Source organism: Buceros rhinoceros, unplaced genomic scaffold (genome assembly GCF_000710305.1).
Source record: "Buceros rhinoceros silvestris isolate BGI_N320 unplaced genomic scaffold, ASM71030v1 scaffold8248, whole genome shotgun sequence".
NCBI classification, from domain to species: domain Eukaryota; kingdom Metazoa; phylum Chordata; class Aves; order Bucerotiformes; family Bucerotidae; genus Buceros; species Buceros rhinoceros.
The window spans coordinates 4272-28578 of NW_010426295.1; the positions used below are offsets into that span (position 1 = coordinate 4272).

Sequence of the window (24307 nt, forward strand, 5' to 3'; positions counted from 1 at the left end):
CTGAGGGACTAACAGTCCCATTCATACAGAATTTGTGCTTTGGGTGATTCCCAGTTCACAACTATGTCATCAAATTATGTATGTTATTTAGTCATTTCAGCACCGCATCTGCATATTCTGTTCACTGTGTTCATCTCCATGGTTCCAGACACTTTCACATCAGTATCTATAGCTAACACCATAAAACTAAATTAATAACCATCAGTAGAATGCTACCACTATTTAATAATTTCATGAAGTGTGCTTTGACACTCAGTTTGTCTTCCCAACATGTATTTCAGTTAAGAGCTGAAGATATTCATTTATATAGGTAATACTTCATAGTCAGACAAAACATCACTGTTACTTTTCTAGCATTATTTCAGTCAATAAACTTTAGTCAGTATTTTGGACCTACCTTTGTAAGGTCATTTGATATTAAATATTCCCACTAAGTTGAGTACACATAGCAAGTTTTGTGGATATAACAATTCTAAAATATGTCCCTTATGATCATATTTGTTAATCTAGATGAATATTGAAGAGTGATTTTTGGTAAATATCTAATTTTTATTGCTGAGTACTTGAAAATCTGTCTCTGAAGTGAAGTAATGTATTTTTCATTTAAGCCACAGAACACACATGACAGTATGACGAATAAACCAGCATTCCAGGCTCAAAAGATCCAAAGCAAGGTGAGTAACTTTTACGCTACTTCGGAGTGAAAAACACATACGCAAATTCTGTGGTGACACAAACTCTACTGGGCTCTACATGTTTTTACAGTAGTTCTGTGGCCAGAGCGTGGGATAGATTGTGACTATGGCTCATAAATTTTTGCCTATGTACCATTAACAATCCACAAAGAAATGGTCAGGGAGCAACAAGAGTGTGGCTACTCCAGGAGAGAAGAGAAACAAGGAGCCAAAGGTAATGAAGGAACAGGTAGTGCCCCCACCAACCAGGCCACAGTATGACAAGGTTGGTGGTAGTGATGGGTTCTGCTGATAGCAATTCATCCTTAGACAAAGCAAAGTAACAAGTCGTGTCTGGGTTCTACCCATGAAGTCCAGTCAGGCTACAACAGCAATCCAGATTCATGGCAGCTGGAGACAGAACTGCAGAAACAACCAGCAGCAGAATTACCTCCACCATAATGGGAAAGGACCGAAGCAATATCACAACTTAAGTGGGGCTCTTGGACCAGTGACCAGAGGTTGTGAGTGGAGACCTTAGGTGAGACTGGTCAGGGCAATTAAAACCTATTGGTTCCCTGAGAGCCCTGACAGATAAGTTGTGTGCAGTTCCACATATTGCCTTAACAGTGTTTTCAATTATAAAGGGAGATTTTATGTAAAATGGTAAGGATTGAGAATAGTCCACAGGGGAAAAAAGAAACAATTTGTAACCCCTTGGCTTAAGAACTCAGCATAGGAACAGAAGAATCTTGTATTTGTAAATCACTGTTTCAAAATGAGATCCTAAAGAATGCTGAGCAATCGTTCCAGCTAATGACCGTCTGATACACAATATACAATCAGTCTGGATGTGTGTCTTGTTTCCTCTAGACACATACTGAGGTCATAAAATCCACTCTACTGATTGCTTCTCTGCTAGGATTTCCAAGGCTCAGAGAATTGTAAACATGGAAAATGGGCCATTCAGCCTTAACAGCATAACACATGAAAACTCACATTGCTATTTCTGCAATAACTGTACTACAGATAATCTTCAGTCTTACATCATTCAATCTGTCACCTTTCATTTGTTTCAAGTTCATATGCAGAATAATTTCATGTGGAAGCTGTGCTTGCATTGTGACCTCAAATATCTTTGTGAGCAGGTCTACCTACTCCTTAAAACTGTATTTAGGTATGGCTTATATTCACTTTGAAAAGACTGACTCCCCGCTTGGGGAACTGGGCCTCTGGAAGCTACTCCTAAAGCATATCTGACGTTTTATCACACACCAAAGTTACCTCTACTAACAGTGTCACCTACTCAGTCTGCTTACAATCCAGCAGCATTTAAATTACAGGACAGTGTAAGATCCAGACCATGTATATTCCTCTTCCTTTTCTGATAATGTAAAATACTGAAACCTTAGTAAGGACTAATGAAAGTCAAACCATCTGCCTAAATTGCATAAATAAAAATACAGATCTGGCATCTTACGGCACTGGTCAGGGCCGCTTCCAACACTGCTGGTATCTTCTCTAGGAGCACAATCAGTTTTATCTTGTCTAAACACATTTGCCTTAAAGGTGGGTTAAATGATATTCAAGATATAACTCTCAAGCTGAGATATGCATATTGTTATTGACTTTCTATTATACTTTCTATTCCTGTCGCCTTCCTGCCTGTGCAACTCTGTGAGTAGACAAATCCTAAGAGGAAGTTTTAACCAAGATGTATCAATCTGTCCTCAAATTAATGACATTTTATAATGTTTTAACCAACTAGTATTTTCCTTTCCCCTTTTTAGAACACCCACAGTGTATTAAATAATATTTTTTTCATTTTGAACGCATATATTATGTGCAGCAGAAATTACTTCCCTTTGCTGTTACAGAATATCTATTCATTCTTTTCACTGGAAGAATGAGAAAGTACAAATGCATCATCACAGTCTCAATCTGCCTCTTTCTCATGTCAGGCCTTGTTCTTTACATATTTATTGGCTTTGGTGAGCCGTTATGTGTTCATTAGCTGGCAATAGTGAATGCAATCTTTTTCCACAAAAATTACAGTGTTCTGTGATTTTCCTGATTATTTCCATTTTCTTATCTTGAAAAAAGAGAAGGTATCTCACAACAGGAAGAGAATGCATAAAATTCAAAACTTCCTTGATGCCACATGACAGTTATTTTACTTAAACTTGTCTGCATATATCTGGGAAGTGCTAGTTATTTTGACTATAAGGCCTGTCATATTTATGTTTCATTGTCATATAGTCACATTTCTGTTTAATAAACTGGGAAACTGAAGTTAAATGTATGTTCATAATCATTCTTAGTTAAGTTCTCTATCCAAATTATAGTTAGTAAATACAGAATATGAAATCTGTATACACAGGTACTTGTCAAAAACATGAAAATTTCTACATGTGTCAGAGAAAATGTCTACACTAAGTAGACACAGTGTAATGCATAAAATACAGGCTGTGGTGGGAATGTTCATATAATGCAGAAGACTTTGAGAAGAGTTGAGAAGTAGACTGAAAGGAAGGCAGGACATCATTAGGCATTGAGAAGAATAAGTGAGTCAAACAAAAGAAATACAATGCAATGTTTTGGGTCTTTTCCTAAGTCCTCTGAGTTATCATTGTCTGGTCACTAAACAGACAGGTAATTAATTTTTGGCCATTAAAATCTGCTATCTGTGTGGAAAACACAGTAATTCTACTTAGTGAATTTCTAACTGATAGCATGTGTTTTTTTATCCTCAACCTACCTAATTAATATCAATTATAAAACATCCTTTTCCCAGTTAGCTTATATATGTCTGGAGACTGCATTATGTATTTGTGCTTACAGTATTTGTAGTATATAGCTTCAGTGATTCTGTGCATCTGTTTCTCAGCCACTCATTAAGCTGTTAATTTGAAATTTAAACATGCGTGGATTCTGAACACAGAATTTGTGTGGATTTAGGTCAAATGTGTCATGACTAAGCTTTATTTTCTGCAGGAATGATCCCAGTTTTTATCCCACCAGCACTGCTTTGCCTTGGTTCAGATCAGGTCACTCATACGTGTCTGCAAAGGCGATAGATTTTTTCTGAGCAGCCTGCTTCCGCAGAGAACATTTTTAACTGGCAGAGAGGTTGTTTCCTTCCTCCCTCAGAATTTAGAGGTTGTCTGGAAGTTAGTCCTAAGGCAATACTTTGAAGAACTGCAAAGCAGCCATAGGATCTAGTCCAAGTTACACCACAAGGCCTGAAAGTCACTGGGAACTGTACTTCACTTCTGCTAACTAGAAAATGGACATGTCAATGGGTAATGCCAGTTGTCTGAGAAATATTTTGAAGTTATAATAGTGATTATTGGTAAAACACTTCTGAGACCTTCCTCTGAAAGGTTCTGCTTATACTTTAACAGTTTTGGCTAACTTACTCTCTTTCAGAGCAGCGGTTTATTTTCTTTGTCCAAAGCAGCTGGAAGCCCTGCACACTCTGTATTTGAGCACTGAAAAAAAATGAAAGGAAGTGAACACATTCTATGGGATTTGACATGGTCCAAGGGTGATTACAAATTTATAATCCACTTGGGGGACTTTGCTGATTTCTTAAGCAGCTTGAGTGGTTTATGAACAGCATGCAATTTCATTGTGAATGTCAGATTAATGCTAGATGAATGCTTTAAGCAAAATTTATGCTGTCTTAGGTCGATTTATTTAACCCATTGAAATGTTTTTATACCCCATTTTATGGTTTACATTACTAACTATGGTATATACATTCCCTTTCCTGACAGATTGACAATATACCTATTAAATTAAATGCTGCAGCTATTTTAAGAGAGGGTGCCCTCTATCAGCGGAAAATGGAACAGGAGCTCAAGAGGTATCACTTTTTTCTCAGATTACTTTTCACATCCCTGGACATAGAATAATTAACCACAATAAAAATAATTAAGAAAATTCCAGGTTAATTAAAATCTGGTGTAAGGCATAAGGAAGCTATTCTATAAATGTCGTTGACAAATAAAAAAGTGAACTGAACTGAAAATCTGCATTGAAATCATTGTTTTACTGTAGATGCTACAGTGTGACTGTTCTGATTTAGCACTTTGGCTACTGTTCACTTCAAAAGTCCAATAAGGATCACTTGTTATATTGATTCTGATTGCCCAGAATAAATAGACACAAATACACATCTATTTCTGTGTCCATTAGAAAAGATGCACATATATTAAGCCAAGTTATTTAATATATGTCCATTTTCTTCAATCATTGGTAGCCAGCTACATGCCACATTCGATACTTGAACCTGTTTATAAGTATATAAAAATACTTGTCCATGTCTGTCACATGGACGACTTTGTGCTGCTCCGCAAGGCAAGGTAAGCCAGGAGCTGAGGGTGACAGCAAGGCATGTAGGGACAATGTCCTCACTGACAGCAGCTCAGTTCCATAGTACCATGACAAGGCAGTGGAACAGATCCAGTGACAGATAGCAGGGTCAGCCAATGCTCCAGTGACTGCTAGATGTGTCCATACTGACGAGTCTGAGCCGAGGTCAAGCCAGGGAGCCAAGTTAATACGGGTAGGTCAACAAGGTACTAGGCTGGGTGCAGACATACCTGCAGCATAGCTTAGGAAAGGACAAAGGCTGTTAACCTCAGCTTAAACAGGGCTCCCAGGAAGGAACTCCACCACACCCCAGGACTTTTCGTAGCTCTTCCTCACGCAGCTCTTCTCACTCCAGACTGATCCAGTGTTACACGGTTGCACTGCAACAAAGCCGTCTTTGAACACAAGCAATTAAATCCTAGGCAGGGGTGGGGAATAAGAGGTTGCAGGTCCTTTTGGTGCACTTAGGGCTCTAAGGAATCCTGACATAAGTATTCCTCCGATATGAGAAATCCTTATTCAGCAGCATAGATTTTCAGCAGACAATAACTAGGGAGAGGGTGACTCCTGAATGGCTACTGCAGGTTGTGTTCCATAACTGTGTTCTGTAACTTTTCACTATTAATTTCAACAAAGATAAAACCTGTATGTCATCTTGATTTAGTAGTATTTCTAATCCGCCTGACTTAGCAGACTAAGCACTACATATTGTTTGCATTTTAAGTCTCAGAATGACTACCTAAGGTTGGATGTGGTCTTTGGGCCTAGCAAATTTTGGTATATGGATCAGGATTTTAGCAGTAAGATATTATGCAGCATTCAGGTTCTGTTATCAGCTATGTATGTATATTGAGGTTCTTCTATATTACATATGATACTGTTTATCTGGCAGAATTTTGTTCCACTCAGCAAAGGAACTGATTTTCCCCATAACTTCACACTATTTTATATTAATGATTTTTAATCTTCAGCTGCATTTAACAAACTACATATATATATATGTGTGTGTGTGTGTTGGGGAGCAACAATAAGATGCAATTCACTGCATTTTTGTCTCTGCCCTAGTTCTTGGCTCATTCACTCCTCTGCTGTAGGACTTCGATGGGCCTGCCCCAGGGCTTTGCTATGCTCTTCTCTCTCAGCCAAGCAAAAAAAATAAGAATTTGGCTTTGCTTAATAGCTGAATTCTTCTTTGCCTTATTACAGCAATATTATTTAATAGACAAAATGCAAAACAGAAGTAGAATTAAGCAGAAAGGGTTATAATTCTCTGTGTTAACATGGCCAAGATTGCCAAAGAGAAAAGTTACTTGTTATTTCTACCTCTAAGCAAAGTGATCCTCTGAGAAAATGTACATACCTCCAGCGTGAATCTCCTTGCTCCTTATGCAAATCCATACACAGCTAAAGTTTGCCCCCTCTTGGGGCTTTGTTTTACTGAAAATTTCCAGGTCCCTGCCCCCATGCACTTTATTTCAGCCTGGCTTTCCCAGGCTTTCCACATAGCAGGCACACCTCTTAGACGAGAACTAAAATATATCAGTCAAACGACTTTGCAATGACAGCCTTTTTTCTCTGCAGAGATCAAACACCTTATATCACAACAAACTTCTAGAAATGTTTATGAACCAAGGCAGAGGTGCAGGGCTGGATCTCTAGAACAACATACCCTTTTTCTCTCTTGCAGAATTGAAAAATTGCTGCAAGGAGCTAGAGACCCATCTGAATTCTTCGAATGGCAAAAACAGATGCGTGGAAAAGATCTGGAAGAACAGCTGGCTGAAATAGAGTGTAGGAGGCTTCAAGGGAAACTGAGTCATGAAGAGGCAGTTCTAGCCCATCAAAATGTAGTTCAAGAAAATAAGAAGAAAGCTGACCTAATAAGAGAAGAGGTAAACATACAGCATTGCTCAAATTTGCTTCGTTCAATCATACCACAGATGATACTTACTATAAGAAGGTGTATAAGTTCTGTACAGTGTTTTTACTCACTGGAGTCTGCAAACAATGGAAAAATAGTGCTACAACTTCCAGATACAGCAATGCTTATACATTAAAGTGTTTTTTACACGTGTTTGTTATATTTAAAAAGTAAATTGAATAAAACAGAAGGTTAAAGCATTCTCCCCTATATTCATGTCATTGCACATATCCTTTTTGAACAGATACTGAGATACTAGGCACTATTTGCAATTAAATCACCAATATATGACTAATTTCTTTATCTTGTTAAAATGAGAGCCACAAATACGAGGTTTTTTTCATAAACTGATATAATTCAATTTACTTCATATTATCTGACATCCCTAGAACTCTCTAGTGGAAAATTCAGGCAGAGAACCCTTTTTGGATCTATATATATGGGAAACTGAATATTTATGCCAAGAAGTACTTTCACACAGTTTCTGATCTGACAAATCACAGTTTCCCTAAAACATTGCTAGATCTTTTATTTTTTTTTCCCCAAGCTCACATTACATTTTTCCAGTGCTTTTCCTATAAACTAAACAAGTGAGCAAGGAATAACTAACATTATAGTTTTAAAATTTTTCATAGTCACTATCACAGGCTTTTTTTTTCATTAGCCCAGTTTGCTGCTATGCCCTGCTAGACAGTCAGTACTTACTTCTTAACCACTTCTCACAGATGTTTTATGCAGTGTCTCAGAAACTTAACATGGGACCACAAATGTACATAAAGGCTATGCTGCAAAAAGGAAACTTGCTTAATGAGTTCCTTTTCTGTACTGTGAAATCTTTCAATCTTTTTTTGGCTTTTTATGTCTGTCTTTATGTCCGCTTAGACAGGCTGTAGCAACAACTTAAAGTGAACCCTACTATGTACAACTGAGCCTTGTGTCACACACATTCCAGAATTGTTGTAGTTACTATATTGACCTCAACTGCAGAGCGTATGTGCTTTATTTGTTAACAGAAGTGTCCCAATATGATAGATTTGGGGATGTGCAAGTCAGACTTGCTCTAACCTGACCAATTCCACACAGTTCCCTTCACTTGCCAACAGATGCCAGTGGGGCACTTCATCCATATGGAGATCGCCAGAAGTACTGAGCACTAAATCACCAACAACTGTCATGCTGACCATCCTCTTTCTTTTAAAACTCTAGTCTTCCATCTAAACAGAAATTAAGGAATCTAGTCTGGGAAAATCCAGTTTCCTGCTTCCTGCTCATTTCCACTGGCAAAGAAAGGAACATGGTAGCCAAAAGTGGAGTTTTGTATATTACAGAGGTATGACTTAGGCCCAAAAAGATTCTGCAGGCCCAAAAAAATCCACACAACCAGCTGTGTATTAGATTAGCACTCTTTTTGATATCTCTCAACCAGATCCAGAGATGGCTTTTTTTGTCTGCTTTTAGAAACACATGGGAGGGCATCCTGGAAAACAGCAGTGCAAATGTTACGCAGGGCTGTTGTGGGTAAATAAAACAGAGTGAGCAGAACTGGGTTTCTGTGTTGTTCCCTGAATGTCCTTTGCTACTTTTGTGGATGATGTAATATGTGGAATCCAAATGTCCTTGCCCCATTTCAATGATTTGAGGCACTTACTTAGATCACCAGTTACCAGAAGTTTTATTAACCTGTTTGTTTCGGATTTAGAAAGCAGAGCTGATGCACCAGTATGCTGAGAAACGTCTACAGGAACAGAAAGAAATGAGAGAGCTGGTGGAGCAGATCGTGGAAGGACACAAGAATGCAAAGCAAGCAAAAATAAAGCTCCAGAAGTACAAACAGCAGATAGGTATTTATATATTGCCGGGAAAATGAGAGATGATGCCAAATATTCCCAAATTACTTCATCTTTCTTTTAGTGGGCCAATTATGATTTTTAAAGAAAGGAAGGGGAATTTGAGGGAGAGACCCAGGCTATACATTCCCATGAATATAAATTCCAGGAATAAGCTGGTAATGGGTAGATCAGAAATTCTAAGCTACCAGTCATGGGAATTACTCTTTGTGTAAAAGGGACAAATACTTTCTGTGAAATCAAGTTAGGAAGCTCAGTTTCCTGTGATTCATATTAAAAGAGGATTTGCCTAGCAACCACTGTGAAAGAATCATAGCTCGAGATTATTGTCCTCCTCAGAGAAGACAGTCTAGAAAAGACTGTAGCTAAGGAAAGAGAAGCCATCTCATACTCATACTCTGATATTCTTAAAGAAAATTCTTCAGTCAATGCATTAGCTAATGAAGTCCAAGGAGAAGGCTGTTCTGACTAGCATGGCTGTACATATTCCAGTGCAACACCAAATTAACATCTACTGTTTGAACAGGCTGCCTCTGCTTGTGGATATGTTGGTGAGCAGACTTGCCTCTGCTTGTCTACCTCCATACTTGTATCAGTAAGGGTTGAGGTGGGCAGAAGGTGTTAGCTACTCCGAAATGGGCTAGCACAGCCTACCAGCCTTTGTGATTCAGTGATTTCTAGAATACATATATAGCTTGGAAAACTATGAATACTTGCTACGGTATAATATCCTTTTATTAAACAATGACAGAATATGCACTAATTAGAAGATAAATTACAAAGCAGTAATTCAAAGTGTCTACTTTATGTATGTATACAGGATGTTTATATGCTGAATAGAATGATAGATAGTGGAGGTGGGAAGTACTCACTTGTTTCTCTAATCATTCCTCCCACCAATGCCAGACTATTCCCTCAAGTACGCTTAGATCAGTAGTATTATTGTTATTCACAAATGCATATGAATTTTCCTCCAGATGGGGTACTTCTTACAATATGCAGTCAGCTAACAGAGATTATTTTTTATCTTTCAGTTCAGGAAGTTTGTGAAGAAAATCGAGAACTTCTTCGGCAAGCTTTAGAAGAAGAGGAGGTGAAGCTTAGGAAAAGATATGAACTAATTCAACAAATACGAACTATTGAGTCTTTACCAATCATCAGACACAAGATTGTTGATTTAACAGAGGTAAGCTCAAAAGGAAAAACTACTGTTTTTACATACAGGTATATGTTTCACACATATAGGAACTGTGTACCGCATGAAGATGTATCACAGTCTGGATGCACAGTGACCTCATGACACAAAGGTTAGATCTGAATGGGAACTTTTACAAAGTTTCTAAAATGAAAATTTTAATGGAGAGAATATTCTGATGGTAAGTGAAATCTGAGTCTCCTTGAACTTTCCTTGAATTTTGCCAACAGGATCTGGGTTTCCTGATAGCTTTCAAAAAGAGATTGAAAAGTGATTACAACATGTTCTATCCATCTTCACAAATTCACAGATTTGTCAGTCCTGGGTAAGAACTGAATGAAAACAAAATTTGGACTCTTGTACATTTGCTCATATTGCAGTCCTGATTGCCACGGTAATTAGCAAAATTAATTTCCTTTGCTTTCTAAACTGTCAACATTCAGGTATATGAAAGAGATTGTCAGGAGAAACCAGAACCTGCTGAGCTGGTATACGTATACTGTGCATATGACTTGTGCATGTGTGGTTAGGCCTACAGTAAATGTATCCCAAAATTCTTGAACAACAACTGATATGCCTGAGATTTGGCTTTGCAATGCTTGCTTCTGCAGAACTTCCAAGCTTAGGCAGCATCCAGAAATCTGTTATCTTACCACTAAATCAGAAGCAGGTTAGTTGAAAACACTCTTCCATTTTTCTTATCCACACTGAAAGAAGAATAACATAGAATAATATGACACAAGCAGTTTTAAATAGAAGCCTTGTTCTTCCTTCTTTCCTTTCTTTCATGGGTATTCAGATGAAGATCTGAAATTGAAAACCATCCATGACTAGTCTGCAGGAAGTATACAAAGTAACAGGTCTTCCTTCCATGTGGCTGTTGGAACAGTCTATATGACGCTTTGGTTTTATCTCCTGCTCCTCTGAAGAGAACCGAGCCATTCATTGATTAGAAAGCTGCCTACTATCTTTGCAGCCACCAGATAAATCCCCCATCTCATTTATCAGATATTAGAATACATTTAATGTTAAAGTGTGAAACAAGTGAACAAGAATAAAATCAGGTCCCTAGATGTCCCATCCTCAATTAATCTCTTTGGTCGCCTTTATGGCTGCTGTCATTAATTCTCCATTTCTTTTCTAGCCAAAGAAAGCAATTCTCTTTTTTCAAACCCAGACTCACTCCACCCATTTTGGAGAAATATTACTGAACCATGATGAAAAAAAAGTAGGGAAGAAAAGTGAAGAGTACAAAGAATTATTGTACACCACAGGTACTATAAACTGTCTGCATGAAAATGCCAAAAGCTACTCCAATCTATAGGCCTTTTACTGCTTGAGATAGGGTTGCACATTGTGTCAGAGCCCTTAGAGTAGACTCACTGCACATTTGTTACCCAGGTGATTCAGTCACAAAATGCACCTGCGAAGATAGAACAGTATGATGTAGTCGGACATGGAAAAGTCATTACTTTTTCAATCACAACTGTAAACTGGTGCAGGCTCGCATTCAGAAAATTAAGATGACTGGAACCTAGGACATTTCATTGCCAATTATCTGTCAACTCCTCACTTCCACTGAAATACTGTTTGTTTCAAAGCACAGAATATGGCTTAAATATATTTTCCCATCTATCTCATCTCAAAACACGAAGCAGAAAAATGTAGCAGGTTTCAGGTCATGTATGAAAAATTCATTAAAAATTCAAGCTTATCCTATATGTAAGGTTACTAGAGTGTAAGGATTCTGAAAAAAAAGTGATGATACAAATCATATTGCAAGTACAAAAGAATGGACCTGAATGATATGGATGGACTGTTAGATGGGTAGGGAACTGGCTGGATGGCTGCATCCAGAGTTACAGTCAACGGCTCAGTGTCCAAGTAGAAACCAAGTAGAAACCAATACCACCAAGTAGAGTGCTATCCCTCAAGGGTCCATATTGGCGCCAATACTATTTAATATCGTCCCTAATGACATAGATAGTGGGATTAAGTGCACCCTCAACAGCTGATGACACCAAATCGAGTAGTGCAGTTGATACACTTCAGGACGGGGACCTTGGCAGACTTCAGGAGTGTGCCTCGTGAAGTTCAGCAAGGCAAAATGCAAGGTCCTGCACCTGGATAGGGGCAATCCCCAATATCAATACAGACTTGGGCATAAATTGATTGAGAGTAGCACTGTGGAGAAGGACTTGGGGACATTGATAAATGAAAAGCTGGCAATTCTTGCTCACAGCCCTGAAAGCCTATCATATTCTGGGCTGCATCAACAGAAGCATGACCAGCAGGTCAAGGGAGGTGATACTCCACCTCTACGCTGCTCTGGTGAGACCCCACCTGGAGTACTGCATCCAGCTCTGGGGTCCCCAACACAAGAAAGACATGGACCTGTTAGAGAACACCTCTTCTGTGAGGAAAGGCTGAGAGAGTTGGGGTTATTAGCCTGGAGAAGGCTCCAGGGAGACCTTATATCAGCCTTTCAGTATATAAAGACGCCTTTAAGAAAGATGGAGAAAGATGTTTTGCCAAGGCCTGTAGTGACAGGACAAGGGGTAATGGTTTTAAACTGAAAGAGGGAAGATTTAGATTGGATGTAAGGGCGAAAGTTTTTATAATGAGGGTGATGAGCCACTGGAACAGGTTGCCCAGAGAAGTTGTGGATGCCCCTGGGAATGGTCAAGGCCAGGCTGGATGGGGCTTTGAGCAACCTGATCTAGTGAATGATAACCCTGCCCATGGCAAGGAGGTTGGACTAGGCAATCTTTAAAGGTCCTCTCCAACCCAAACCATTCTATATCTCAACTTCACTATTACAACAGCACTCTGAATATTCAGCACACTTTGGGGTGATAGCTTGCCCTGTTGTTTTCTTTCTACCGAAGTCTTTTTCAGTCTTAGTGAAATTAAGTATGTGTCCATAAATTTTCACTCATTTTCACAATTTTTGAAGTGCCATTTCTTCCCTTGATGGCACGTAAGTTGCTTGAACACCAGCATTATCTACTGCACAAATATAGGACTTTTCATATTTTAGGAACCACTTCACTGTCTTCACTGAGTATTTTTGAAATGCAAACACTAAAAATATTCAGCCTCTACCATTCTGTCTTTCTAGGAAATTCTCTTTCCTAGACCTTTTTGTTGTTTGCTTGCCATGCTCAAACACGACCACTGGTATATATGTCCTGTTGAAAAACATTTTCCTTTCACTTCCCAGAATACAACTTGGTGGTCATTGACTATTTCAAATTAGAGGCAAGGTATTATAGCACTTGCTATTTGCAAATGCACTCTAAATTGAAATCTGAGAAGGAGACAAATGATCATTTACTGTTTCAATAACCTATGGTAGTACATATTTTTCAAAGAAATGCAAAAATAAAGTCTGTTTAATACTGAATGCTTTTATCAGTCTTCTACTGATGCTGCTGGTGACCATTGATTAGGTCATCTTTGGTACACAGGAGGAACATGGAAGCAGAAACCACTGAGTCAAAATTGAAGCATCAGACTTCAGTCAAAAAAAGTGATGATCTCTTCTTACTGACTCAGGTTTTGGAGCTTTAGAAAGGGAAGCTATGGGGACCAAGACTGCAGGAGAGACTCTTGGAAATCTTGGAGGAGTCCCCATGTTACCCAAGACACATTCTACTTCACTGACAAGCTTGTATCATTAGATTCTCCGGACTAACTCAATAATAATCCCTCTTAAGCACAAATGTTGTAGTAGCAGAGGGCCAAGCCTGGTTATTTGTGTGCTGACCCTGCCCTGCCTTACTGTTTTCTTTATCTCTCTTGGCTTTCCCTTTGTTTCATGACCCACTGCTCTGAACAGCCAGAGAATCATCAGTGCTTAGATAGCATCCTAGACCACAGAAGCGGGACTGGACACGGGTCAATTCTTGCAGACAAACTGACCATCTGAGCGCCTATCTATGACAGAGCAACCTTCTCTTTTCTTGTTTTCTTTTTCCTTCCTCTTCATGTTCTGTTTTGTAAAAAACTCAAAAGCAGAAAGACAACTACCATTCTGTCAACAATCTGCTTAGTATTCAATACAAGGGCTTTTTGTGTGTGTGTGTGTGTGTGCTAAAAAGGATTGCATGGAAAAAATGAAGGCTTTTTAACTGAGTAATTTCTCTCCATTCGAAGGATTGTAATGAGTTTTATTTACATATATTTATCATTACTACTCAATTTCAGTCAAAGAAATACATTTTGGAGGAGTGGTTGCTCTTTTGGATTCCACATCACCACCACTCCCCTTCATCCTTTCCAAACTTTCCCATTAATTTCTTCACTAGTTCTATGGAACGAAGTAGACTGAGGTCTCTGTGATTAAATCCTGACCAGTGTTTCACTCTTAATGTTCTGTAACTGTATAGCAAGTGTCAGGTTAGCACCTTGATTTCCTGCACCCATATATTCCATTGTAATATGCCACGGTACAAGATATGTACCAAAGATGTGTACCAAAACTATGTTAAGATAGACAAAAGAATAGTTGGGGTGAAATGGATTAAATTTTGCAAAGAAAGCTCAGTATCTGTGTGAGTTTATGCACGTTTTCCATATATGCAGATGTATAGATGTGTAGACACAGAGGGAGGGAAAGTATATGTAAGAGCAAGAGCCAAAACCTTTAAGTGTTCAAAAATTTGTTTAGAAATGATCCATCTTTGTATGCAAACTGAGGTGCGGAAGTCACCCATTACATCTCAGGACCAGAATCAGGTTTGAATATTTTAACTTTGGACATTAAGATCTGAGTTCCCTGGGCGCAAAGCATTGTTTAGTCCTAATCTTTCCAGATAAAAATAATAGATGCCATCATAGATCAAATCCATACTTTGGAAAAAGACAAATACAAAAAAGAATGCATATTTTGTAGTGTAAAGTCTGTTCTGGTTTTACAAACTTAAAAAAAAGTTGTAATTTTACACATTTTAAAACTTCAAATGACTAATTAACACCAAAATTGTAAGTCAATTGGACGGCAAATGTACTTATTAATCTACTGTATATTTCAATGCTTTTTCATGAGCCTTGTGTTTTTACACATATGAAAGATAAGCTCTACACCTTAAACCTAAACATCTGAAGTAGTAGGTTGAGGCATCCCTTTATTTCTTGAAGACAAAATATATTCAGCATGATTTAGAACACAATGAAAATATTCTGGTTTTACTCATGTACTCTCCCCTTGGTATTTCAGTGTTATTTAAGCCTGTATTTCATGTTCTGTAGACGGGTGGCCATGGTTTAATTTGTGAAATGTCAATAATGGAACTACGTGAACGCCTTGCTCTACTCCGAGAAGCACAGAAGGCAGCAGAGGAAGAGAAGAGGGACCAGATAATTCATGAAAAACAAGCTAAGGAACAACTTCTTCTCGACAAACTGGACCAGATTTCCCTGTTCAGAGCAGAACTTGGACGAGCAGCTGCTTTAAAGTCAGTATAAAACAGCATGTGACATTTCAGACATTGCAACTTTGTTCATATTTTGCTAGCCCCTTGAGGAGAAAAACAAGCAGAGAGCAAAATACTGCCCTTTTACAAATCACTGTGACTTTTGTCAATGATTACACTGGGGCCAGGATTTTCTTTTTATTCTTTGAAAATAACTTGCATCAGATTTAACAAATCTTTTTCATCATTTATAATTGAAGACACTCTGTAGGCTAGTGTTGACAATATTGCCCCAGGATTCACAGCCAATTATCATAAATTGAGAAAGAAGTTCTGCCTTTCTTCTGTTCCTTTTTAGCTAATCAGAACTAATTTGATGTTATTAGAATCATTCTAGCTTGCCATTTAAAGTGGTTTCTCATTTTCATCTAAACCAATACATTAGGACTATAGTTTTCTTCCTTGAACTTCATTTGTTCTGTGAAAAGGCAGGGCATATTCTAGAAGTTAAACATATTTTGGGAAGGAGATCTTCTGATAACAATAATAAGTTATAAATTAAATATATTGTAGCTGTGGATCAAAGAGAAAATTCTTTGCTTACAGGATCTCTGATCAATTTCTGTATTCATTATTCATATTAATTATTTGTTGTCATAAAGGATCCATAGCCATCATTTTGCAAACAGGTGTTCAGGCTGAAGACATATTCTGTCAGGCTAAAACCACACATCTTTAGCCACGTCTTAGATTCATGTTTACTGCTGAGATACTGAAGGTGTCTTCCTAGAGTTCAAGTCATGTAATTGATCTATCATCCAGTTCTAAATCTCAGTTACAGAAGGCAGTATTGATGTATTCATTTAACTAGTTTTCACTGGTCCCAGCTGTAATTCGGTTTGTTGCTGATAGTTAATCTCCAAAGACTGGGGTTTTCCTGTGTTAGTACTTAAGAAGATAGTTTAATGAATGTAATGAATCAATAACTGCAGCTGCAGTGAATTGACTGCATAGATCAGTGACTCTTTCTTCTGTGGCATATATTGAGAAAACATTTTAAGACTAAAGAACCTGAAATGCGGTTGGGGCTGGCAATACATTCTCATCCCTGAACGTTCAGTGTTGTGAAAGCCTCTGGGAGCAACTCAAGTAACTGCTTTCTACTAGAGATACAAACTAGGCATTAAGAAGTTGTATACTGCATGAAACCTGTTTCACTAGTAACTCAAGTATCATTTGTTATGCTAGATGTGAATTTTGTATAGTGCTGGGTTCCTTTAAAGAGTCTATCTCTTTGGCCTAATTCAGATCTAAAACTGTTCTGATGCTGAAATAAGCTATGCTATAATGAGGAGCTAATGTTGATTCACTTCTTGTCCTGACATTTGAAATGTTTTGTAGAACAGACCAGCATGCCAAAGATGATAGAATCCAAATGAAATTAAACACTTAATTTGTAAGCTTCTAGTCAGAGTCATGACAAGTCATACAGTAATTTTAATGGAACCGTGGTAGCTCTCCAAGTGAAAAAAATAAAAGGCTTCCTTTCATGGCTCCCAGGCAATCTATGTGCAACTTGGAAGCATCTTCTATAAAGAGGCATCATCAAACTATGCCAGAAATCTTGTTCTTTGGGAGTGTATTTCATGCATTTTCATCTAGAATCCAAACCTGTGGTTTATTTCTGTTAATGCAGGAAAATGGCATTATGACCTATTTACAAACTCTAGACACTTGCTGGAGCTTTTACTTCTCTCTAAACAAACTACAGGCTTTGGGAGTTAAACCTGATTTACAGCTTGTGACTCCTGAAATTTCTGTCAAGTCAGTATGAGCAATTAATTGCTTGGGTTGTATTATTGAAACACTGCACAGGAGATGTAAAAAGCAAATTTTTGTGTTTACAGAATTAATTCATAATTATAGGGACAGAATAGCAAATCTTACTAATGGTCCTCATAAGATAGCCTTATGCATCAGTATAAAATTACATGTTGTATCTGAAATTGCATTATGTTGAAGGCTCCTGCTAATCAGCTGAAGTGGTGGCTAAGCTTTGCTAAACAAATGTGCTTTAGTTAGTGTCAGCTGGAGTTTAATTGGGTCCCTACCAAGCAGGTTCCTTTCAATATCATTTACAAACAGACATACATCAACACAAAAGCGGCACATTGAGCAAGCACATAATGAGCTATATTAAGCAAAATAGGAAACGAAACATGAAAAATTACAGACATCGGCCTTTAATAGACTGCAAGCATTTGTCACAGCAGTGGCTGTGTGAGTGCTTGCAGAACACTTAAGAATCAATTCAGTATACACACAGGACATCCCTTTAATTGCTAGAATTTCACAGTTTGGAAATCAGCACTGACATATGAAGTGGACAGACATTTGAGTTCTCAGCTTTCGAACATAAGCACCAAAGGATTTATGAGTGTTTGGTACCCTATGCTAGGGTACTGAAGTTATGAGCCTGTGTACTTCAGATACAATTACCTTTCATTCCAGTGAGACTACATCTATTACTGCAAGAAATTTAATGCACTAAGCACCAAGCAAAGATCAAACCAGTCAGTGATGAGGCGCTCTCTGTCCACATTATCTGTGGTTTGGGGAGTGTTACTTCAGCTGGGACTTAGTGTGGCCTTGGGACTGCATGCTCTCACAATTCATGTGGTTTAAAGCTGCCCAGAGGGAAGTTATCTCAGAAGATTTCACACACTCAATTCCTGGCTCCACAGTAAGTGTGTCTAGTGAACACCACCACATTACCCCTTTGTCTCACTTCCATGCCTCCACCAGCCACCGGCACATATGTAAAGTACATGGAAGCCAGCCTTATTTCTGTTCTTGCTCATTGTCCTGCCTTATTTGACCTCCTGATCATTTTCAAGTGACAGTGCCTGCTGCCTCCTCCTATCTACAAGTTAGGGCAACATCCAGATGAGGGTAGCAACTGCAGTTTCAGGGTGACACTCTGACCTGACACTAATCCTCCTTCCTTGTGTCTGTGGAAGATGCTTAGACTCCCACCAGCACAATAATTTACCACATCCCCATGCCACACTGTGTTAACAGTGTAGCATGCTGGGGGCTCAGCACTGTACTGCAAATGATGATGTGTTTGCCAAGGTGGCAAAGCACTCCTTTCTCTCCCTGCCACTGCCGGTGGTCCAAACCCTCCTTGACAAGAGGCACTGATGACACCAGTGTAACACCTCTCTCTTGGCCTGAACTGGGGAGGGGTGGAAATAGTGTGAGGGCAGTCCTGGCAGGAGGACAAGGGGGAAGGCTGATTATGAAGAGGAAGAGAACAAGCAGAAGAGAGGGTTATGGATGAATGACTGTGACCGTCCTTTCTAAGTAAAACAAAATCCCTACAGCAGGTCTTCCCTCGAGTGTCCAGGTCTGACTTGGGGGGTCAAAGGCCCCTTCTGGAGGAAGAGGGGACAATGGAGCCCCATCCTCCAAAACGTGTAAGGCACCCTGGCAGCATAACCCTGTGTGGCTGCATACAACTGAGGGAAGGGGCAAGACTGCACATGGAGGTGGAAAGATGTAATAGAGGAACATGTGCTGACCTATCCCTATGTGTGGCAGTTGCTTCAGATCTTCAAAAACATAACCTAGAATAATGAAAAAAGATTAATAATTAGCAATAAAGGAATTTTGGTTTGATACTTCATAATATTTGTGATTTCATTAATTTCACAAATTTCACAAATACTTAAAGTTCTGTATCTGTTTGCCGTAAGGAAGTAAGATTTAGTTTCTCAGTCTCTACCAGTCCTGCTGGTAATGAGTTCTTCACTAACATTGAAACAGGAGGAAATTTATCAGCAATGATGGATCAGAAATACAAATATGTGAAAAGAGACTTTAAAGAAGTCAGAACAAGGCTCTTCTCAGAGGGGAACAATGAGAGGACAGGAGGTACAAGAGGAAACACAGGAGGTTCCCGCAGAATATCAGGAAATGCTTTTTTGCTGTGATGGTGACTGAGCACTGTCACAGGTTGCACAGAGACTCTGTGCAGTCTCCATCCTTGAAGATACTCAAAAGACATCAGGACACCATCCTGGGCAATATTCACCAGGTGGTAGGTGGCCCTGCTTGAGCAGGTGGAGGTGGACAAGATGACCTCCAGATGTCCCTTCCAACCTCAACCATTCTGTGATTCTGTGAATCAGCTTTGATTATACAGCTTCATAATCTTTATTTCAAATCAGGAAAACACTGTTACGAATAACAATCACTCCCCCACCTAAAATTAGGTGCTCAACAAGTTAATTGTTTTGGAAGGGAGTCAGATTTTGAGTGCTTAAGTCCCTCGCCTTAGTACAAAATAGTAATCAATCTAATAGTGTAGTGTTCTTAAATGTCAAAATAATGACTTCCTTAACAGTGAACTGTTAACAGTTAGATACATTCATTTTCCCCACTGCAATAACTACAGAAACAAGGGAAGAACAGAAAAAAGGGACAGAAAAAAGGCAAGGTACTGTGAAGTACAGACAGCCCTAATAACTGAGACTGAGAGTATGAGGGAATTAAAAAAAAAAATGTTCATTGCACTGTAACGCAATCCTACTTCTGCTTTGAAATATATATTTGTGTTTATTGCACAAGGTTCCATTTTGTAAGGTAAGCTTATAAATAGAGTCCTAACTGCTTAAGTTGATATTCTGGTGCCTAGAATGGTCAAGTAGCCATTTTTACTCCATCTCTTACAAGTATTGAGGTAGTTAAGGGCTGTCATACACCTATCTCCTTGTACTTTTGATGTACAGCTGGAGTTTGAAAATGTAAATGAAAAGCAAAATGTTATTTTCGGGAGGAATCCTCTGTGCAAATCTTCAAATTCCCCATTTTTTAAATAGACCTGAGAAGACCTAATCCAACTGTTCCAGGCGTTTTAATTTCCTGTAGGAAAACTTTAAACGCTGATCTTTTTACTCAATATATTTTAAAATTCATTATGTTTACTAAGGAAATCATTGAGATGACAAGTAAGGGGTGTTAACTGCAGTTTGTGATGCCTAGAATATGATTTCATCATAGTGAGCCAAAGTCTTTCTGCTGTTGACTGTACACAGAGCTTACACAGAAAGAGAACACAGAACGAGGTCAGTGGTAAATAAATTTTCACTGTTTGCTTTTTCTGTTGAATCTGGAGAGGATTTTTCTAACTATTTTCTGCCCCACTGTGGCTGTTGCTTCCTGAGGAAACATGTGATAGGGGGTGACAGAGATCTTACAAGCCTTTTTTATCTTGAGTCCTGAAAGTTCTCAACAGACCATCACAGAAAAACAGAATTTTAAAACTGTTTTTTTCATTCCTTCGCTCTTTGAGTTTCTGTTATGATGTGGTGTGGCCTCTGAAAATCTATGGGACTGGCAGCTTTTTGGAACAGTGTAGATGACTTCACATAGAGGATTTCACCAGAAGAGGAGTGGATTAGTCTGAGGATAACCAACTATTTACAACGTTAATTCAGAAGCAGCTTCTGCTGCTTCATGATGTTAAAGCTCTTGCTGTATTTCCTGTAATTGTATTTACCAGAATCTGGATTTGCATGTAAGGAAAGATTTTGTTGCTTATTCCCAGTGTTGCTTATTCCCATTTAATCATCAAGTATTTACATAAAACCTTATTGTTATATCCTCTGGTATCCCTCGGAATGCAGTGCCTTGTTACAATGCAAATAGAAATAATCCTTGTTCTCAATTAGATTAAGTGATAGTACATAATTTTTAGATTTGGAGAACAGTGTTTAAAAATTAATCTCAGTGTAGCAGAGTATATCACAGTATTAAGGAGGATAAGGAAGTGTTCCCCTAACCAGATAGCATGACACAAACGACAGAGAGGTTCAGGAAGTGTCTCAGAAAAGCAACTGGAAATCAGAAGCCAAGCTAAATTGTGCCACTTATTTAGAGTTCACATTTCAGGGTGTAACACAGGTCAAATCTTCCCTTCATCCAGTTTCCTGAGGATTTTGGGAACTCTAGTCGGGAGTAGCTGCTCTGAAGAATACCTGTGGTTACAGAGAGTTTCCAGTCAGCAAGGAAGAAGTTAACGAGGCAGACAAAAGCCATCTCTCCCAAGATGAAAGAAGTGTTTGGACCCCTGTAATCTTGATACAGACACTTTTTAAGGCAAAGCGGTGGTTTTAGCATCAGAAGGAACTTCTTCCCCTTCCTCCAGCTCCTTGAGAAGAGTCTGGCTTATACTGAAAACACTGTGGTATAAGACCCAAGACATAAAGGAAGAGTTCAGTTGTAAAACATTCCCAAGGGGCAACCTGTCTGTGAAATCAGTCCTGCCACTGGCAGAACAACAGTTATAGTATCTACTGATCAATGCCCCAGTGCACTCCGTTCTTGGTCATTTGGAGTCTTAATCTGGTTTCCAATAAAAGCAGTTGTAACATTGTACCACCACGACACAAAAAGACCTTTTATAAAACTATCCTTGCCAGCTGAAAGAAGGCATCAGATCTAACCTGGTTATACATTCCATAATTACGTATATTCTTTGGTAGATCTGACACTTACTTTAGCTCTGAATTTGGCCGGAGAATCACAGCTGCTTGTGACATAATATTAATACTGTAGCTTGATCATACTGAGCCAAATTCAAAGGCAATCAAAAGAGGAAGTTGGATGGTAAGTGAATTACTGTGTAACGTGGTGTAACCTACATGAAGAACTTGTGAGTAAATTGTGCCAGTTGGGTGAAAGTGAGCAAAACCAGATAAAAAGAAAACTCCATAGTTCTTAGAAGCAAAACGCTGCAGTAGTATCACAGGTTTTGCACATGCTTTATCTAAGGAATGACACGTCGGCTTGAAATATTGCAGATATTGTCATTGCATTCTGTGGGAAGAAGTTATTCTATACTGTTCAGTAATGGTGTCCTGAAAACAACAAGAAGCAAGTTGTGAGTATCACATTTGAGCTATGTGATTTAAACCTGGTTTGAGTCTAGCTGGTTCCCAGAAGCAAAAGCAAATTCATTATTATCAAGGTAATATATGCTTAGATGGATCTGTTTTATGGGTTGATATTATTTTACCTTCTCATTGTTTCTTTTTGATTTTGCAGGCAAGAAGAAAAGAAAAGAAAGTCCCAGTCTGGTGAAAGGCCTATGAAAGATGAACGCATTTTAGACCTGCAGAAAAAGATCGTAGAAAAAAGAGTGGAGCGTAAAAAGCAAGCAGGACTCTTAAAGATTACCCCCCAGAAAACCAGCATCTCATCAAGGAAGGTCTGGGAGTTAGATAAGGAGAAAAGCTCTGCAATACATCTGCTGTTCACAGACCTTTGATCAGCTGCCAGCACTGGCAAGGGGGGCAGAGGCAGATGGTGCCATACATGACTGGCAACAGCAACATCCTGCTTCCTGCATAGGCACAATTTCTCCAAACCATGGCCTTGACCTCACCTTCTTGTCACACAATCTGCTACCACAGATCAGGACTCATCCATACGACACCTAGCTTCCCGTTCTTAGTGCCACACTCATCCACCTCATCAAAATAGCATCTTACCCCGTCACTAACTCTTGTCTTTCTCAGCTTCCTGACACACACATCCCATTACACCGAACTGGGATGCTCACCCCCTCTCTCAGCCAAGGCAGTTTATCATTCCTATGGTTTTTACCTTGCCTTTCCTCAGCCTGGCCCCAAAACATCAGATGGAAGCACCAATAGGCCAGTAGGCTTTATGCTGCTTCACGCTGGTTGTGTCTCCTTGGCAAGTGTCTGAAGACAAGCAGTGAGGAACTGCTGCTCCTGCTGCTGCTTCTGCCTCTGCCATTGCCTCGTGCATGCCGAACATCTAGCAGTGGTTCATACACCAGTAACAGCAGATGTACCCCAGCATATGGAACACCTCAGTGAACAGTCATGATGGGATCACTTTTTAAAAGCTGTACTAGCCAATGTAAAATTATAACTAAATCTCCCAATCCGTTGAAGTACTAGTAACCCTTTACCTGTTTTGTGAGCAAGTTAGATGGAGCTGAATTCATTGAAGAAGAAAACTACATTTTCCAAGTATACGTAGTTTAAAAACCAAAATAGTGCCATCTTTCAGAGTTCACTGCCTCCAGAACTCCCATTTCAGACAAGCAAAACACATAGGTGCTTGTACAGACAACTAGGTCTGTCCCTTTTAGCAAAGAAAACAGTGAAGACCTATTTGAAGAAAGCATTTCCTAAACTGGGATGGCTTTCTGAACTGCATTTTCAAACACATGCTTAAACACTTTGCTGACTGGAGTCCATAGTAAAATAGAAGCAATAAATTCAGACTTCAAAGGAAAGCAGCTATATAATAACAAATCTTAGAAGTTTTTAAAATAAACCAAGAGAAATTATAAATTGACAACTAAAACTTTTGAATAGCTGATGTGGGTCTGTATGAGTGCTCTAGTATCACATGAATGAGCAGAAAGGCCAGGGTTTGAAAGTTGGTTTGAAGTTAGATTTTGTCTTTTTCTTGAGCTAAGCTTTACAGTCTCTTAAGATGTCACAGGGTTTTTATGTTCCACTCAAATGTTAAGACGTCTGGAAAAACAAACAAACAAACAAACAAACAAAACAAACAAACAACAATAGAAGAAATTCAAGGTTACTATCAATTATTTAGCTTTAGCTGTTCTGGTGTATCTTCCATCAATGCCGTTCAGCTCTGCATGGCCCTATCCAAATGTTACTGCAGGGAAGAGGCTCGGTTCTGTCAGATATGCTTGACAGCATCTTTGTGGTAGTTGAACTGCATATTGCTGAAAACAGTGTTAGTGTGACTATAGGAAAAAACCCTCCTTTGGTTATAATGTGGTAGTTATCTGGTATTCAGTGTGT

The 24307-nt window shown here is 38.9% G+C and overlaps 1 protein-coding gene across 1 annotated transcript; it reads left to right on the top strand.

Annotated features, from left to right (window-relative positions):
• The first annotated feature begins 629 nt into the window (after positions 1–629).
• Positions 630–22764, top strand: CFAP99 (cilia and flagella associated protein 99). Its single transcript, XM_010141453.1, has 8 exons — positions 630–674; positions 847–960; positions 4454–4542; positions 6739–6943; positions 8672–8813; positions 9854–10005; positions 15268–15473; positions 22542–22764. The coding sequence occupies exons 1-8, from the start codon at positions 630–632 to the stop codon at positions 22762–22764; spliced, it is 1176 nt and encodes a 391-aa protein (XP_010139755.1).
• The last annotated feature ends 1543 nt before the right edge of the window (positions 22765–24307 follow it).